Source organism: Branchiostoma lanceolatum, chromosome 2, assembly GCF_035083965.1.
Source record: "Branchiostoma lanceolatum isolate klBraLanc5 chromosome 2, klBraLanc5.hap2, whole genome shotgun sequence".
In the NCBI taxonomy this organism is placed as follows: domain Eukaryota; kingdom Metazoa; phylum Chordata; class Leptocardii; order Amphioxiformes; family Branchiostomatidae; genus Branchiostoma; species Branchiostoma lanceolatum.
The window spans coordinates 21756972-21776029 of record NC_089723.1 but is presented as its reverse complement, the minus strand read 5'-3'; the positions used below and the strand labels follow the sequence as shown (position 1 = coordinate 21776029).

At 41.1% G+C, this 19058-nt stretch overlaps 3 protein-coding genes across 7 annotated transcripts; all 3 read right to left on the bottom strand.

The window, feature by feature from the left end:
* Positions 1 to 1128: 1128 nt before the first annotated feature.
* Positions 1129 to 3778, bottom strand: LOC136427916 (calmodulin-like). 2 transcript variants are annotated; one of them, XM_066417147.1, is made up of 2 exons: positions 2828 to 3778; positions 1129 to 2087 (listed from the first exon to the last, which is right to left on the bottom strand). In XM_066417147.1, exon 1 carries the CDS (start codon positions 3384 to 3386, stop codon positions 2865 to 2867), a length of 522 nt encoding a protein of 173 aa, XP_066273244.1. In that variant the 5' UTR covers positions 3387 to 3778; the 3' UTR covers positions 1129 to 2087; positions 2828 to 2864. The 2 variants fall into 2 exon arrangements, with proteins under 2 accessions (XP_066273244.1, XP_066273243.1); XM_066417146.1 differs by having other exon boundaries at positions 2819 to 3773.
* Positions 3779 to 7650: 3872 nt separating this feature from the next.
* On the bottom strand, positions 7651 to 9749 carry LOC136426908 (protein N-lysine methyltransferase METTL21A-like). The gene is made up of 5 exons (XM_066415628.1): positions 9637 to 9749; positions 9183 to 9243; positions 8505 to 8709; positions 7862 to 8019; positions 7651 to 7707 (listed from the first exon to the last, which is right to left on the bottom strand). Exons 1-5 carry the CDS (start codon positions 9747 to 9749, stop codon positions 7651 to 7653), a joined length of 594 nt encoding a protein of 197 aa, XP_066271725.1.
* A 596-nt stretch (positions 9750 to 10345) lies between these two features.
* Positions 10346 to 18996, bottom strand: LOC136427915 (DNA polymerase iota-like). 4 transcript variants are annotated; one of them, XM_066417144.1, is made up of 11 exons: positions 18792 to 18996; positions 17459 to 17513; positions 16933 to 17151; positions 16413 to 16514; positions 15651 to 15815; positions 14908 to 15054; positions 14111 to 14347; positions 13636 to 13814; positions 13211 to 13302; positions 12744 to 12871; positions 10346 to 11790 (listed from the first exon to the last, which is right to left on the bottom strand). In XM_066417144.1, exons 3-11 carry the CDS (start codon positions 17117 to 17119, stop codon positions 10724 to 10726), a joined length of 2304 nt encoding a protein of 767 aa, XP_066273241.1. In that variant the 5' UTR covers positions 17120 to 17151; positions 17459 to 17513; positions 18792 to 18996; the 3' UTR covers positions 10346 to 10723. The 4 variants fall into 4 exon arrangements, with proteins under 4 accessions (XP_066273241.1, XP_066273242.1, XP_066273239.1 ...); XM_066417145.1 differs by lacking the exon at positions 17459 to 17513 and having other exon boundaries at positions 18785 to 18996; XM_066417142.1 differs by lacking the exon at positions 17459 to 17513.
* Between the last annotated feature and the right edge of the window lie 62 nt (positions 18997 to 19058).

Genomic DNA, 19058 nt, shown 5'->3' with positions numbered 1-19058 from the left:
TGCCCAGATTTCACCTAAAAATCCCACCAAAAAAGGATTTTCAATGGTTTAAACTTTAAACTGTTTTTTTACGTCTCTCATCGCGGGGTCTAGGCGCAGGTGCAATCTGCAAGTCTCCCCTATACAAGTCTTCACTGCATCTATGTAGATTACATTTCTTACTTTGTTGATATATCATGCATCAGCTCAGCGTCTGTGCGTGCCTTAACCCAAGTGGGTACGACAACTAAGTCCATTTCGACGGGCTTGTGTCCCGCTGTATAAGCTATGGAGACCACATATTTGCGTAATTGGCTCCGCGCCACCCTCCACACACCAAGAATTCCTGCTATCCCCCCATAGACAGGCTACTACGGTGTATGCATCGGTCAGGTACGGACGTCCCATCGCTGAATGGTTTTATTCAGAGCACTTTGCGAAGACTTGACCCTGTGAGGAATCTGCAATGCCCGGTGCTGACAGGATAGTGTTACATTCCTCACTGAGCCCTTATTTTCTATATCTGTACGGTCATCAGCGGAGGACAGACGTGACTGTATTCTAAACATCCAGAGGCCAGCTAACGTTGTGTACCGTGGAGTAACGGTATTGATGGTCGTTTCTGAAAAATACCTCCCAAAATGGCGGCAGATGCTGGATTTCTTATACATACCTACCCTTTATTCAAATTACATGCACCATCAATGTTTATTCCATATGTATGGTCACTCGACATCTCGTAAGCAAACGATCCTTGAACTGCTGTCTATTTCATTTTATTTTCATCATCTACTGGATTCTCTTGCGATTGCTACTAAAGATATCATGTTTCGGAGGTTCCAAACAAAGCGACAGCAATCACTGTTTAGATATAGTATATATTTCAAAGCCTGGAATATCTCATTATGAGTTGGAAGATCGGATAGATATATCAGTGAATATTTATAAGGCATCAAGCAGATTCTTTTGGATCAGTCGTTGAGATGTACTTTTGCGTACATACATCGATGTCTCCCAAAAGGCAACAAGCGATGTTATAAGTACCATCATAGTAATGCTGTGTAAGCCGGGCTATCACTATATGAAGACCACAAGCATACTGCCAGTTGCATAGCTTTTTCTCAGTAAGAATCATATTGAACAAAGACAAACACCGATTCTGTTTTTATCTGGTTCCGTGAGAATTTGTACACTCTGTGCTGCAAGACTTCTGTGTTCTGTAGCAACCTGCATGGCAGCAACAACCGGATACTTTCAAAATGTGTCACTCGGTACATAATAACAAACGGTACTTATCAAACCATTCTATCGTGACATCTTCGCAATATTCACAATATTTGCTGATATCAAGGACTCCAATAATACATTTCAAGTAGTTTTCAGATTAAAACCATTCTGGTGCTTCAGCGTTGTCAATATCGATGTCTTCACTTGAAAATGGAACAATCTACTTCACAAGATATCAAAGGCTCGTGTTCCGATTTAACAAACGCCGCATCAGTAATGTTGACTTATAAACTTATCATAGACTAGCATCGTAGTTCGATCTTTTTTTGTCTCAAATGTATATTCACTCACATTATGATTCTAGACTATCAGAAATTGTTGTTCTCTTGTAATTAGCCCGCGGGCACAAATCAAGTTTACAATTAACTTTGATTCTTTATGTACATCTTTCACAACATCAAGTTCAATATATCGCTGCATGTCTAGACCTTAAGGTCACTGAGATCTACACAACAAGATCAGGTAACGACGGCTGTGGGTTCCGGTTACCCTGCGATGTCCATATCGGGCGAAGCCGAGACACAACTGTCCGTTTAGTGGTCCAAGGTGACACCGCTGACAGGACTAACATGTCTCCACTTGCTACAGTTTCTGTAGCTGAACGTGCCGAGTCGGTTTACACGTCCATCAGAATCCGGTTAACGGCAGGCGGCAATGGCGTTCCTCACATCAGCAGTGACGCGGCAGCTGCTTTGCGAATGTTTGATGTTTAGTCGTACTTATCTTCACACCATCTTGGCAGAACGTTATCAGGATAGCGTTCATCACTGCGATTGTAACTTGATGATCGTGACATTATGGAGACTCCAGTGTCCCTTGCGCTGTATACATACATAGAATATATATAGAATTTCAACCAATTCCTTAATAGTGAAGCTCTCTCTCAAATGTGTATTACGCTCGAATTTCAAACAAATACTCGAAGTTGTCAGTGACCAAGCAGACATTTCCTGCATGACAGTAAGCCATGCATCCATCGAACAAATCATATTTGGTTTATCTGTGCGTTCTAATTGTTTCTTGATACTAAACAAATTACTCTGTCGTCTGAATTATACAGTTGGTTTGCGTTAAAGGTTTTCTCAAGAGAAGTGTTGAAATAGCTGACAGATGTGGCACTTCGATAAGCAGCCTTTTTATCATAGATTATATAAGCTACACAGACGTTCCTAGCGATTGAATCTGTTCAAATTATTGTATACCTCGAATCTTATACAAAATGTTAAACTTACAGCCAACAGCATTGGGCATCTTTATCATCATATCAGTTGTGTTTTCTTCTCGTAATCATCAATTCGTGACTTCAGGTTAAAATACCAAAGTCCTGATGTTGTAGGCGTAATGCAAACAGCAGAGGTCTGCAAGCCGTTATGCCAAACATCGAATTCAATTTGTACAGGCCTAAAACATACTGGCTCATCATGGTTGTTGTCGGTGTCAGTTTCAGTTCGGCGTACATGACGTTTTGCACCGCCTTGTCTTCAATCAATACTCATCAAGAATCATACGTACATCACAACGTTTTAGAAATATACAACAGTGATCAACTCACAGTCCAAACCTTGAATTTCATACACTATTTCCATCCTATGCGACCATCATCTCTTGCCTTTCTTGCTGGGGTCTTCTTCGGGCTCTGGCGGTAACGGAATCAGCGAGATGAGAAACTCCTCGTAGTTCATGAGGTTGGAGGAGTCGATGTGCCCGAAGGAGAGCAGCTCTTCCACCTCTTCCTCGCTCATCCTATCTCCGAGGTTTGTCATGACGTAGCGCAGCTCGGTCGCGCTGACGTACCCGGACCCGTCCTTGTCGAACAGCTTCAGAGCGTGGCGGAGCGTTTCCCGCGCCTCGATGGCCTGTTCCCTCGCGCTGTGCGACATCAGCCCCACGAACTCCTGCAGGTCGATGCAGCCGCTGCCGTCGGCATCCGCCAGGTTCCTGATGTTGTGAAGCTCGGGCTTGGTGGGGTTCTGCCCGAGGGATCGCAGAAGGAATCCCAGCTCCTTAAAGTCGATGGAGCCGCTGCCATCCTTGTCGAACTTCTTGAAAGCCTGTTCGAGTTGCTGGAACTCTTCCTTCCTCAGACGGTCTGCCGCCCGAGTTGCGTCCGAGTCCGCCATCCGTGTGCTTCTACAGCAGGCTCAAGTCGCGACAGAAACGGCACAGGTTGCTCCCAAACGTCTCGCTTAAAGTCCTCCCACCTCCAACTCTACACAAATGCCGCACATGCACAAGGCTGAGGAGAATCTCTCGCCACTTATTTGCTTCTCCGATCTCGATTGGTCTCGCGGCCTGCCTAGCGATCAGTCCTTTCCAGGCGAGCGATTTACATGATTGTTCCCCCTTGTGACCAGCTCCAGCCGGCTCCCCGACACCTCTCTGTACCGCTACCAGCGGCCGTCAGCCGGAGATACCGGAATGCGTCCCCAGTTATTCAGATGTTTACAGCGTTGGCAAATAGTACGTGGCCCTAGGCTATTGCACCGCTAAGATATAACACGGCGAGCTTAAATTAAACATTGGGCACGGCACTAGCTGACCTTCTAGGGGCGGAGTGCTATCCTTTCCCAACTATTTGGCGACGCCTAGATACCGCGGGTGGGTGGCTTGATACAAGACGTCTACGACATTCGCCTACGATATCAACTTGATATCTTAAGTCGTTGAGCTAACACCTGTTGCGGACGATTTAAGACAGGCGTCCGACATGATTAAAGTTGACATAAAATATAAAAAAATCACGCTATCGTTAGACCGGTTAGACTCTAAAGCGTGTAGGGTCAGGCGTCAGTGGGTTAAACGTATCGCGTGACAGAAGTTAGAGAGAGTACGTGGCAGTGACCGCTGCCTCTCCATCAGCAGTTCTGGTGTTGTATAGGGTCTCCATAAACCACGCCAGACGGTTCCGGGCGTCATCGTTAGGATTATCCCGCTGTGACAGCTTCGTCGGTGACGGTCCCGTAGCGCGAAATTCGACCTGGGCTCTGATGCAAGAGGTGACGCACTTCCCTGATAACCGACCGATTGCTGTCGTTAGTTCAATGAAATAGAGAAAAGGGGGGTTAGGAAAAAAAACTGTAGGGTATTTTGAGAAGAATTTAAGTAAGAAGTGACGCATTTCGCTGATAACCGACCGATCGCTGTAGCTATCTATGCTTCAAGAAAGGAAAAAAGGGGGTTAGGAAAACCTGTACGTGTACCTGTACCTGACGGACATGAGGTCTTTCTACTGCAGTATTTGTAGTTTCGTTTTTCCTTCGAACGTTCAAAAAAGGGGTGCCAAAACCGGTTGCAGTAGGGGATATTATTGTATCTTTGTTTTGCCTTTGTTGTTGAATACGTCAAAATATGGATTTAAGGCTGTACTTCAGAAGCAAACAAATTGGAAATATCAAATAATCTAACACTTCCTTTATCATGCGTCAACATAATAGTGGATAAAAAGCATTTAGCCTTCAGCTTTGACAAACATCTGAAATATTTCAGGCAAGCCGTGTTCTGCCAGGCTTTGTCCACAACCCGTGCGTGTATTGTAAACAGTCTGCCAATGTTGAACAGCGAAACCCGGGCTTAGCTTTTCACTCAACGCACAACATCATCGTGTGTCTTCGGATCGGAAGACTTTTACGTTTTACGAGTAACAGATGGCACTTTTGCGTGTAACAGACGACGATATCACGTTCAAAAAGGGCAAGAACTTGCACAAAATAGAAGACCCTAGAACTGTCGGGACCTAATATCCTATAGAAGATAGAAACGTCGCTGTAGGACATACCAGTAACGTTTGGGGCAGAAACCTACTCAAGTCCAAGTCAAAGTAAAGCAAACTCGCTAAGTTTGGGATATGTTCTAACATCTTCAGGCCCACAGAACATTATAAGTAACATATGTTTCTGGAGTAAGACAGCTACGGGCTACTTGGAGAATGAAAGAACGCGTACTTCTGCATTCTTGTGTCTGTCTCAAGTCGCCGGCAAGTATGAGCGGACCTTCCCAAGAAGCTGCGATTGACGTCATGAGCCGGATTCCTGTGCCGTGCCACGACGTGCCGATGTTATAGATTATGTATTATTAGCGGTTCGGGAAGGGTTTAAATTGTTACGCCCGTAACGGTTGGTCTCCAAGTGTGGGAACGAATTGCTGCTACGGGTGAGAATGCGATCGAAGGACGCTTGCAATTGGTTTAATTACTTGCGCGATCAAAGCCCAACGTGATAACAGCATTTTGAACTTCGTCTTCCATTCGCAATGAGAACGTCTTAAGCCCCAGTATCTCACAGGACCCGCGGCACATTGGCGGCCTCGCTGCGTCCTAAGTTGGATCTGTGGTACCCTCGACTTTATAATGGGAATACCATGCAAAACGTACAGGTAACAAAACACACAAAGAGTAAAAAAGATTAGTTTTTTTCTGATGAGCGCTCTGTCAAATCGCTAGTCACAGCCAGGTCGCCAAGGTGTCGCCGGTCCAGTGAAATCGGGGCTTAAGAACGTCCGTATATCTGACTATGCTGGAATAAAACGACGAGGTTCTCTCTGCCACTTTGATCAGACTTACTATCGGACGATTCTTTCTATCTCAGTGTCATTTTATGGCTTCCCGTTCTTGTGTCTTTTCTGCCGTTGTTGCCATAAGCCATATAAAGTTCACCAAGTCAACATTAGTATCGATATTATGTTTATCATGTAAATGAAATACAAATTCTTAGCCCGCCAGCAGATTATTTGAGCTGGCTCCATCACAATCAATCTCATAATCATCAGTAACGGCGGGCTAATATGTCTGACATTCGAGTCATGTTTAACTATAAGGTTGTTCACACTTCCGAGTACGCATGTGTAGCGACATGACTTGTGGGTAATGCGTAAAAGATGAGAGATAAACAAAAGACGCCTGGACATTGCTATGCAAATCCTGACAATGGTCAAAATGAGAACTGTTTACAAGTTAGGGACCTTCATCTTTGACATTATTGCCCTCAATTCCTGTCGCTGTGCATGGATACTCGGAACAAGTCTAGTTAATCTTCAATCCTACTTGTAAAGCTATATATATACGGATTTCCTAAAACCACAATATGTTCTTAAATGCCCTAATAGCCAGTCCACACTTGTCTAATCCAATGATGCATGTACGAAATACAATGGAAGGTTGCTGCAGAATCAACCATAAAAGTCTGAATATAATCAATCCATTGATTATGTCTTTGATTACATTGCACCTTAAGCACTTGTCACACATAGCTGAAGATGGCTCCTGACCACCAGCCAACCAAGGTTGGCGGTAGGTCGGGAGCAATCTGACCAATTTTAGATTAAGATTCATATTTAACACACCCTGACCACTACTGACTTACTCCCAACCACCAGCCAACCCATTCCAGACCTTCCATCTACAGCCGGATGTTTTGAAAATTTCAAAACATTCAGCTAGCGCAGCCGAACACCAGCCAACCGCACCAAACACCAGCCGACCACAGGCAACCTAGCTCCCTAACCACTCCCGATCATGGTAACCGGGGCTTAAATGAGATGATATTTCACAGCTGTTAACTGCTTACTTTACTGTATGTATTTACAATGAATTCACTTCAACATATGTCTCAAAAAAATTCTTCGCATCTTCTAGAATTTGTTTTCCTTATTTTCTGTTTAAAAATGTTTAGTACATGTACTATAGTTAACAGTTTCTATCAAATATGATTTAAAAATATACATATTCATGACTTTCGCATAAAATTATACAGTTTAAAGTCACACCTCTCTTGCTTCCTAGCCTCCTGATATTCTGGATTGTTATCCAGTGAAATGTTTGTACAAGTCAGATCATACTTGTGCGCAATGTTCAACATTTCTGGAACGGTCGTGTCTGGTGCCTTCAAATATCTCTCCTCGTATATAGTGATGAAACAAGATGATGGCTGAAACAAAAAAGATATAAAATATACAAGATAGAATCATTATAACTTAAGAATGGTTTTGAAGTAATGATTACCTCATTTTCATACAGGTCAATAATAAAGTTTGTTCTAATAAATATAAAGGGAATGGATAGCAAGCACATTTTGGAACAAATTTTGCACAATTTCTTTCCAAGTCTATCTGTATCTATATACTATTAGCCAGTATAACCTTCGGCGTAACATGCCAGATTCACCAGCCTTCTTTACAGACCTTCTGGGTGCGGCCGGTTTTGAATTTTTTGGGAGTGCTGATTTGCGATGTTCAACATGTGGCAGGTTCTAAAATGGCAGAAAAGCCCAATCCAGCACCTGAGAAGGGATCATGCTCCCCCAGCTATTGAAAACCAGTCGCACATGTTGAAAATCGCAAATCAGCGCTTCCCATATACATCGGCTGCAACAACAAGATCTGCAAAGGAGACTAAACCCATCCCACTTTTCCATCGTATTTCAACCACCAGAAGTCAGTTACCGACACCTGGGTGGAGCGCGGAAAGTTGAATCCAGGAATGAAACCCATGACCTCCGCAACCCATGCCAAGTCAGGAAACGTAGCCAATAGGCTGGTATCCTGTCCACTAGGCAACAGACTCCACCTAAAGTACACGTATACTAAATGACAGTACACCTACCTTAGATGACAAAAGTTTGGACACAGTTTGAATGAGAGGTTCCACATATTCTGTCCAGTAGATGACATCAGCTCCCAGGATCACGTCAAAACTTCCGTACTTCTGCTGAAACGCAGGCAAGTCTGATCCCCAGTGGAGGTACGCACATTTAGGACGGTCTAAGGGGGAGACAAGGATACACACTTGAGGTTTTCTGTATTTCAACATTATTTTAAGTGCTGATGTCACCAATAACACTAAAATACAGCAGTTTCTGATACAAGCACAGTACAAGCAACCATCTCAAGTATCATTCAATGAACAAAGACGTCTTTACAAAATATATACCCTTCTGATGTTATTGAACACTGAATCTGACAATGAAATCATACTTCTAGTTTTTGATTCCTGATATCAGATAATCAAGCTAATTTCCACCTGCCACATCATAGTAAACTTTCAAGCTATCTAGAGAGGATGCTTATACTGTAACAATATTTGATAGGAAAGGCTTTGCCTTCGGTGTTAGGAAAGTTGTACTTTATATAATACACGGAACGACCTGTCACACCTAGTGTTTGCACATTTGACGGCAGAAGTGTTCTTTGAAGCTACATGTATCTAGAGAGGAAACTCCTACAGTATTTGATAGGAAAGGCTTTACCTTCTGTGTTTGGAAAGTTGTTCTCTATACTCCTGGGTACCAGTTCCTCCAGCACCAGTGGACAGTTATCTGTGAGGACCACGCTGCTGGGATGGCTGGTCAGTTTAGCGGTCACCAGTCCGGTCAGTCCAGGACCACACCCCAGCTCTAACACATGAACATCTCTTATCATGTCTGGGTTGTCTAACAGGTACCTGGATAGGATCTGGAACAAAGTGGAGACTTGTGTAAATGATCAGATCTAAAACTTACATCAGTTCACATCCATTTGAAGGGAAACTTCAACAGCTATTATCACAAGATAGAAGTCAGGTATCCATCTGACTCAGTATTTCAAATCAGACCTCACCTTTCTTTAACTCTTGCACAGCCAGATTTTTTACAAGCATTTTTCGTATTGGTATATTCTTTTTCTTAGCTATGTCCCTCTTTAACTGTTTGTATTCTAAAATCTATGGGATGCATTTCTCATTGATGTTATCTAAAAACTAGTAGATACTCACTTTTGCAGATGGCCACACAGCTTCTCCTAGTTCCACATTTTCCCCTGAAACGGTTCAGTTATAATTGTGTGGTGTTTATCTCTTAAACAGCAAAAATCTTTCTTCAAAGTTACATTCTACTTCATTGATACAACATAGATACAATATGCATCAGTGAATACTTACATGACTGTACATGATGAAGACAGTACAGGTCCACTGCAATGTCTCCAATGCTGATGGTTCTGAAGGAATATCTACAGAAGGAAAGATAACTTACTCAACGGCAAGAAAGACTGTGTAACTTGGAGCACATTGTATCAACATTTAAGAGCAAGAATGATGTATAAAAATACTTTTACGGTCTCCAAAATCAATTGCATCATCTCATGCATACAAGCATATGACATGCCAAAGTACATACAAATGCATCAAAGGGATCTTGAGTTATACAATCTAGCTGCAAAAACACAGACACAACCAATTCTAATACTTGCTCTTTTACGAGGTAAAAAGTATTGTTAACGTTACACATGCAGAGTCAGTCAAAAATTATGGTGACCTTTTATTTATAGAATAGTTTATCTCGTCATAAAGTTTCTATCTGTACAACCATACTTAAGTCACAAAATGTATCCAACTGTACATACAGCTTGTCAGGTTTGACAGGCATGTATCTGTCCTGTATCTTCTTCAGTAAGTCAGGATCCATCCCCTCCTCCTCCTCCTCTTCCTCAGCATCACCCCCTCCTGCATCTGCCATGGTCAAGTTTACTCACACGTCCTCCCAACTCATCACATGTCTAAGGAAGGAACATGATGATAAAACAGGGGAGACTTTGTCATTTATATTGTCAGGTCATTCCCAATGTGCCCTAACGTTTTCATCATAAGGAGCAGAAATCTAATTAGAAAGGAAGCATACTCAAATAGAGTGGTTTTGAGAGGTTAGACCTTTGGTATGTATTGGTGTGTAAGCCTCTGTGCAACCAGTGTAATAACCCTTGTTTTGCTTAAAGTAGTGTTTCATACTGGGACCTCTCCCTGACTCTACATCGTTATAATTGTACTTCTCTTTGAACTCATACTTCATACAGTATTTTTCTTTCATTATCAGTCAGCCTTTCTGGAAGGGCCCTAGAATTTTGGTAAGTTACTTGGCCATCAGGGCTAGTCGATACTAGCCTGGAGTCCAGCCTTGTGTAGTGTTAGCTTTGGTCAAATTCTGGAGGTCGCTACACTACCAACAAGGTAGCAACGTTGAAAAGTGATTTAGCTAACCATGATGGACTCCAGGCTACAAGTAAGTCTAACTTCCAAACTGGTTTAAACACACACACACAAACAGAAACAATACCCTTTGCCACCAAAAATAATACATGAATTTAATTGGGGTTCATCTTTGAGAACAGTGATACTAGTTTTCACATGAACTATACTTTGTGAGTACAATCTATATAGCAAGTATGTAGCAAAATTCTTCTGTACCATAGAGGTTAAACTTTTGGGAACCTCCATGTAAATTTGTACTTGAAATATACTTTTGAGCAAAGGTACAAAACACTGAAATACCCTCTCAGCAAGCTGGTTACAATAATCAAGCAATCACTTTCATTTACAGTAGACATTGAGACAAGTATAGAATATCTTCTCACTCCGTTCATACTTAACTCAAAGGAATGTACAAGTCTCACCTAAACTTAACTCAAACAACTTACTAAAACTGTTACACAAAGACTAGCTGTCTGTTTTCTTGAAATATTGGGCAATACTTGTAGACTTTCCAGTCTTCTTAGCCTGAGGTCTTCTTTCCTTTTGAGTACTGTCTGTTGAAGTATTGTTTCTCTGCCAGGAGTTGAGTAGTTCCACTCTCATCTCCCTTGGAAGCTCACTGAACACAGCAGGATCTATGCCTGATGGAAGAACACTGTCTTCAGCAGATTCGGTGTTCACCACCTTAGACACCATTTCTTCAACTTCTTCAGATCCTTGGCATTCTATCTGTGACAGGTTTTCACTAGAACGTGGGGTCTCTGTGTTCAGAATTCTATGATCTATAGATTGACTGGTTGAAGGATTTCTGTCAACATCTCCTGATCCCTGATAACTTGCATAGATTTCTTTCTGTATTTCTGGTGGGAGTTCCTTGAAAACCTCTGGGTCAATACCAGAAGGTAAAGTTCTGACTCTGCTGAGTGAGTTGTGCTCTGTCTCTTGAGCACAAGAAACACCATGTGAATGTCCAGGATACTGAGAAGTTGTGAAAGTTCTAATCAAACTGCTGTCGTTCAAATTTGAACACTTGACATGATCATTGTGACAGCTCTCCGTAGCAAAATCAGTTCCAACCGAGTTATTTTGGCCATCTTTATTTTTTGCCATAAAGAAAGACTTGAATGATGTAGCTTCTGTATTTTCTTGACTTGTTGTTGTATATGGTGTATGGTCAGCCATACTGGTCACACAGGATTTGTTTCTGGCCTCTGAGAATGACGAAGACCACTGCTGGGGTCTGCTAAAGAAAGATTCTATGGAGGATCTTGAAGATTTTCCCTGAGGTGTCTGTGACTGCTCAGAAGCTTTCTTAAGAGTAGGACTCTTCTGAAGCGTCTGTGTTGAGGAGGGCTCGTTCTGGAAGAAACTCATGATGGATGTTGATTGCTTGGATCTCGTCTCGAGCTTGGCAAAGCAGATGTTGATGAGGGTGAGGTGGAAGGGGTGACTCACATCCACCATTTTACAGAACAACATGACACACAGGTCCAGCAGTTTGGAGATGGTTTCTTTATCTTTGTTGTCATCCCCTGTAATGTACAAAAAGTATTGTAATTCAATTTCACCAATAGCAACATCTTTTTTTTACATTTGGCATTCTGAATTACCCTGAGCAATGTAAGGCAATGGTTCATCTTGAGCATACTTGAGCAAGACTTACAAAAACTTCAACGAATGCAGAACAGGGCCGGGAAGCTGCTACTGAGAGCTCCGTACAGAACACCATCGTCTGAAGTACTGACACGACTGGGCTGGAAGGACATCAGATCTATACACAGGCACCAGAAGGCTTTGCTGACATATAAGGCTCTTAATAACCTGGTACCAGCCTACATGAGACACATGTTCACGTACTGTAGAGATAGGGCAACTAGAACAACACGACAAAGCGAGTCTAACCTACTGTATGTACCAATGGTCCGTAGAGAAGTATATAGAAGGTCTATCTCCTACTCAGGTAGTACTCTATGGAATAGTCTGACACCAAATTTTAGAACGGCGCCTTCAGTTGCAACATTCAAGAATATGTTGCGTCGAGTAACTACGAACTGACTATGATTACCGAGTAGGGAAATGATGTTATACCGTCGACTTATATTTATTTGCTGAATGTGATTATGAAATACTTGTTTGTAACGTTATCTTTGTATAACAATTAATGTTCCATTTTCCGATGGTACGTTGAAAAGACCCCTGACCTCCTCCCTTGAACTCTTGAAAAACGGCCTCGGCCGAAGAGTGTATGTTGTGCATACTGTCAAGGTTAAATAAAGGTTGAAAAAAAAAAAAAAAAAATACTAAGAGTTAAAAATGAAATTCGACATGCTAGGACTTAATAACTGACTAACTTAATCAACCAATCACTTACTCAAACAATCAAAAATGGCTTGCTCCATCACTTCTTTCCCTCCATCTATTCTTCCCTCTCTCAATCTCCCATTCATTCATGTCCTCTCTCTTTCTCTCTCTCTAAAGAACTCACCTCCAGTGCCAAACAGATGTGAAGGTATGGCACTCTGCCTGCTTTCTCTGTTTGTCCACTTGTTGGTTGCTGACAACTTTCTCACAGTTACTCTGAGAACATGTGGAATTCTTCCATCTCCTTTTAGCCTGAAATACAAGTCAAAACTGTATTTCTCAAAATTTTTGTGACAACTTGGTTTTGTATTCGTGTCTTCGCATTTTTTGCATGAACACTTCACCGTAAACTTAAAAACACTGTTGTTTCCGTACTGTACAATATGCTATACTCTCCATTTTCTCCTTATGATAAAATCATATCAAATCATACACAAAGTAAAAATTAAGGAATACATGCACGGGTTAGTTTTATCATGGACCAATACAGGTTAGGCGTAGGTACACGTAGATATAATGAATACCTACCCAACCCCAATATTACCTGCAATAACCTACATACAGTGTACAGGCTCTAGATAATTCATGTACCTTTTAATGAGGCTTTGGAGAAGCCCTATCATCCGTTCCTTGGCATTCTGTAGGGATCCACACTTCTTGAAGGAATCTTCATCACTGATTGTCTGTAAAGAATCAAATCTCAGATCATTAGACAAACAACTTCAACGTCACCGGAAATGAACAGCCTACACTATGGTAAGCTAAGATTTCCCAATGTCTCCAAGTGACCAGTATCACACCGGGAAGAATTCTTTCGGAAAACTTACAAAAAATGAGACATTCCCGGAATTTGCTGATCAAAAGAGACTGATTCTTTTTGACTGAACCTTAATGTTTTTACAAGTTCATTTCCGGTCCAGTGAACAGGTACATGTACGCAGCACTAAGGGGAACAAGTAGTGAGAGTTCATAGGATTCAGGGAGTCCAGCTTTGAGGCTAAACGAAAACTATTTACCTGTGGAGGACCAGTAGGAGTGACAGGGGAGGGGTCCACCCCACAGCACAGCTGCTGCATGACCTGGGCAGTCTGGGGACCAAACTCTGTCTGTAGGACACCAGCAGGAGCATCCTGGAGGTCCTGAACTGTGCTGATGCCCAACGTCTGTAGTCTCTTAAAGGTGCGGGAGCCTATACCTGACAAGGAACAGATCACGGTGTGAAGAAGAGCACAGATATCAGTAATTAAGATGTCTGTATCTGTTGAATGAGAATTAAAAATCTATGGTTGTAAGATAATTCTAACAAAAGGAACATTCAAGGCATTGGTATGCAAGGCTACAGCTGTAAACAGATTTCTTTTTCCCTCTTTAAAAATAAAAACTGAAAAGGTAACATGTAAATTATGATTAAAAAGATGACACAGAAAAAAGGATACCTTTGAAATTTACAAAATGCAGTCTACTGTTTCTCAGGAGATCGCATTTTTGTACCTGGTATATTCCTGACAGTTTTGAGTGTTCCCATCAGTGGCTGCACCCCCTCTGGTAGCAGGGTGGTCTGCTGGTTGGGCTTGTGCCGTCCTGCCACCAGCTTGGCCAGCAGTTTGTTGTGTGCGATCCCGGCACAGCACGTGATGCCCAGCTCGGAGTGGAGGGTCTGACGCATCTCCGCTGCGATCTGTGAACCACACGCAAGCCGTGTGTGTCTTTCATCTTTCAGTAAGTCATCTGTGGTTGAAAAGGAAGAAATAGTAAATTAATCAAAGCCATTATGTTGAATGCTAGAAAATTTGTTGTCCCTACGGCTGACACCTTTAGCTAAGCCTTGTTTACACATAGCCGACATGGCTCTCGACCAACAGCCAACCAAGGTTAGCTGTAGGTCTGACCAGTTTTAGATACAAATTCGACTCCCAATCACACCCTGACCACTACTGACTCCCAACAACAAGCCAACCACCATGCAGCCAACCCTTTCCATTTTTTGAAAATGTGTAACAGGGGCTTTAGGGCCCGATGATGATAACTGTAAGGAAGCTGCTATTCTTGATACCCAGTTACTGTGTTAAGTGAGATGAGAAATTCATTTGTAAGACTCAATTTACCTTCAGTTGGTTCAAATGTTTCCTTTACAAATCTGAAGTAGAGAAGCCTCAGATCTACACAGAATGGATGCTTGTACATCTGAGAATACCTTCAAGCTCAGAAACAATGTTATCTTGAAATGTTTATAAACTAACCAAATAATTAGTCATTCGCTTGAAGGGTATGTAAAAAGATGATTTTACCTTCCGCCTCTATTTCAGGAAAGGTGTTGCCTTTAAGTTGGGGAGATGAGGAAGACATCACTCTTGCATTGACAGTTTCTGTAACATCTATAAAGTTCTCATCAAACCCAAGTCTTTCAACAAGTGGGGAGAACTTCTGTAAAGCTTCTGCAAAAAATACAGAATAGATTGTTTGATTTCACATTGCAAATATTGCACACTAGATAACCACATAAAGGCACAATGATTCCACTACCTCTATAGGTTTCCATTTTATCAAGTAGATTTGTACAATGTCATATACAATGTTACAGTCCAGACAACTGCATTGTATACCTGTTGACTATGAATAGCAGGGGACATTGCATGGTGTGAAGGGGGTGTAACATACAATACCACAACTGTACTAGGCCACAGCAAGTAAATGTTATGGATGACATCTCTGCAGATTCCAAATTTGATGCGAGAGGGAGGACAAAAACACAGGATGCAAAAATGTGTCACTTCTACGAGTACAATCAAGGCTACAACAGAAAATATTTTCCCATTATGGTATTTTCGTGTCAAGTTGACCATCTCTAGAGGCAAATGGTTTTTGTTTTCAAAATCAAACAAAAATCAATGAGCTAATGTCATCCATGAAATTTACATACTGTGGCCTTGAATTTAATGTATACCAAAACAGCCTCTTATGCATGTAGGTTAACAACCTTCCATCATAAGAAGATCAGCTGTGTATGTACTACTAGACCTGCTATTCTGACCTGTAATTTTGTAGGACATCTCCCTGTAGTGTGTGAGATCTTCTCCCTTCACCAGCACCAGTTCTGGACACAGCTCCTTCGCCTGTTTTATACCCATCAGCTTTGTTACACCATGTTTCCTAGCAACGTAGTTACACGTCACCACTATGTACTTCTGTTGGATACCTGGGAAAGGTATTCATATTTTGTATTTTAAAAACATATCAGGGTACATGAGCAACATTATGGACAAAACCTCGCTTGCATTAAATTTAAACTAAAAAGTAAAATGATGACTTCGTGAATGTTCAACTGTCTCTAGTCTATCCGTGAATAATTTCATCAGGTTGGAGAATGACTGAATAGCAAGTTTCTTTTATTCAAAACCAAGCATTTTACAAGAGCCAGTGCTCTAAGGACTTGTAAAATGCTTGGTTGTGAATAAAAGAACCTTGCTATTCTGTCTCCAGTCTAAAACCCTTTTCTGAAACAGTGAGTATTGATAATAACTTGTCGTGAAGACGATGTCAACGATCTTAATATCGAAATTTTAGTTCTGTCTGAAACAAGATCTCGCAATAGTTTACAAAAATTAATTAACTTGCGTGAAGTTATTTGTTTCTTTTGAATTGAAATTTAATGTGTTTATCCCGAGACTCGTGACAATCGATTTAAGTTAAAAATTAAGTTAACAAAATAATATTAAGTTACTACACAAAAGTACAACTACTGTAAGAGCTTATTAACAGATGGATATTGAAGAAATATGTTCCATAAAATTACCCAGTGGTTTGTCCCGAAGGGATGGGTCTCTGATCATCTCTACTTGTGCATAGAAGCAGTCAACATCAATATGGACAATCACACGGGAGGTGTCCTCCTCACCTACAGGATAAGGTATGAAATAGCAACATTAATATTGTAGATTGTATCAGCTCTGTACATGAGGTTGCTGGGGAAGTATAGTAGTAGCCAGAAGAACAGGAGAGAGGCATATGCCAGGCAGCACAATGTCCCAAAGACCAGAGCATAATGAGGTGGACACTTATTGACAATCGTGGTTGGCTAGCTCTTCAATATGCTTGAGGATGTTCCTCAAACATGCATGGGACTTTAACATGCTTCCAAAGGACAATCTGATACTATTTGGTAACTATAGTCCCTTCCTTAAGCTTGATTGACATGTTGGACCATGAAATCTATAACATGAGAGAAAGCTAAAATACTGGACCATTCAGGCCTGTTCTGAATCAACACACATTGTTGGCTGTATGAAACTATATGTACTTTAACAAGACAGTACCTAAACTATGCTGAGATTGTGAAAGTCTTCTCTGCTTTTTGTCTGGTACATGTAGATGTTGCCCTTGTGTGTTGTCATCCATGGATGCCCCCCAGTCCTCCTCTGCATCCTCCACCTCCACATCATCGTCACCATCATCATCATTATCATCTATCTCTTCATATTTTCTTTTCCATGATGAAGCCATTGTGTGGGTACTGAAGCTATTACTTTGCGGTCCTAAAGGTGAGAAATACACACATCATGTAGCAGACAAATACATATTTTGGATTCAAATCAATTCATATACATGTGTATACAATGTGTTTTTGTTTCAACTGAATATGATTATCAATGTTGACAGCATGGAAGGATTTTTTATAGAAGAAAAGGAATTTGAATCAATTCATGCACATGACGTGTATACAAAGTGTTTTTGTTACAGCTAGTATGATTATTAATTTTGATAGCATGCTAAATTTGCTTATAAATATTTGCAAGGATTTTTGGTGAAGAGGAAGAAGGTAAGCATAGAGCATAAACTTACCTAATGTTTGTCACAAAATCCTCCAGGTATCTTCAAGCCCAGAAAAAGACAGAAACTGTCAAATCAAAAATCCACAGTATAGAGCAAGAATTTAATTTTAAGGCGATAAAACACTAGGCTGGCTATAGGGAGAATAATTTGCCAGGGGAGTTTGGCCACCATAGGGCTTCATCTGCTTGATGATATTACCACCTACTGACTCCTGGCCAATTATTACCTTGCCATGAAGGTCTGGTTGGATTGTCTTGATATTTGGTATGTGAGTTGGCCTTGGTGAGACCAAGAAATGGTTAGATTTTGGGCCCCCTAGCAACTTAAAATTTCACTGCAGTGGAACTGATGTTTTGGCTATCTCGTGTTAGACATGCCATGGTCAAGATGTTTAAGTGGTAGATAGATCTTGGGGCCGAAGAGTAAGTGGTGTAGATTTGGGCCGCCTAGCGGCTTTTTTTGAACTTCAGGAGCAGGTTTTGTTCAGATTTTGAAAGAGAATAACGCAAGAAGTGGTTGACTGATCTTCATGATTTTTGGTACATTGTATATAGATAGCTATAGTCAGATCATACTTGATATAATTAGATGGTAATCATTCCACATAGGTATTTTGCCAATTTCAACTATAATAATCGGCATCCAACGGGCCTTAATTTCTAAGGGGTTATGACTGTACTTTGTTATCAGCGGTCAGCAGAAATGTTGAGCGTATATATTGGCTGGTATTGGGGGGATTAAATGTCAATGGATCTGGCAGCAATGTTATTTCATCTAAAATATTTGAGTAACTAATATCATAATAACAAGGAAATTCTATTCAATTGCAATATATGAATAATAAGCACATTGAAAAGGCATTGTGTCTACTTAAGGAGGCGTCTTCAAATTAAATTAAGTACAATGTCCCTGGATTAAATCTCCTTGCTGCCAGGCACAATGTTATTATTCATATTGTCCCACTTGAAAGGGGGTAAGCAACCCACAAATATATGTGTTTCTGTCTTGTAAAAGTTGCTGCAGACATGTAGATACACATAAGAGTCCAAAACAATGAAGAGAGTACAATGTGCCGTAAAGATTATTTCTAAATAGAGGATAACAATTCATGTTTATATATAGATGGAGGTTTGATGCTACATCATGTATAGAGTCATAGACATGGAATTTGCATTATCAGTTTGAACAGTGTTGAAGCAAAGCAGGCGAACATTTTGAAACGTCGTAAAGTAGTAAGGATCTATAAACTCGATCGTGGATTGCGATAAACAACCTCTTCGATTACGTGATGGTTACGCAACATTGTGTACGGAAAAATAGGACAAAAACATTTACCATTTACCTTTCCAAAAATCGCATAGGATATGGTGGCTCCCGCCAATATGGGTCATAGGTCAACATTCGGGGACGGCATGATTCACACGTGGTAGAGTGCATGCAAACGCAAAATTACAAGAATAATACAAGCAGTAATCATTCCTTTCCATTACACACTTCACAAAGATAATTTCTTAGGATGCAGAATATTTAATCATGACAAATTCCACGGAGAGGAAGTTAAGGATCACGCCGTTGAAACGTCATTGCCAACGTCATCGATGTCGCAATA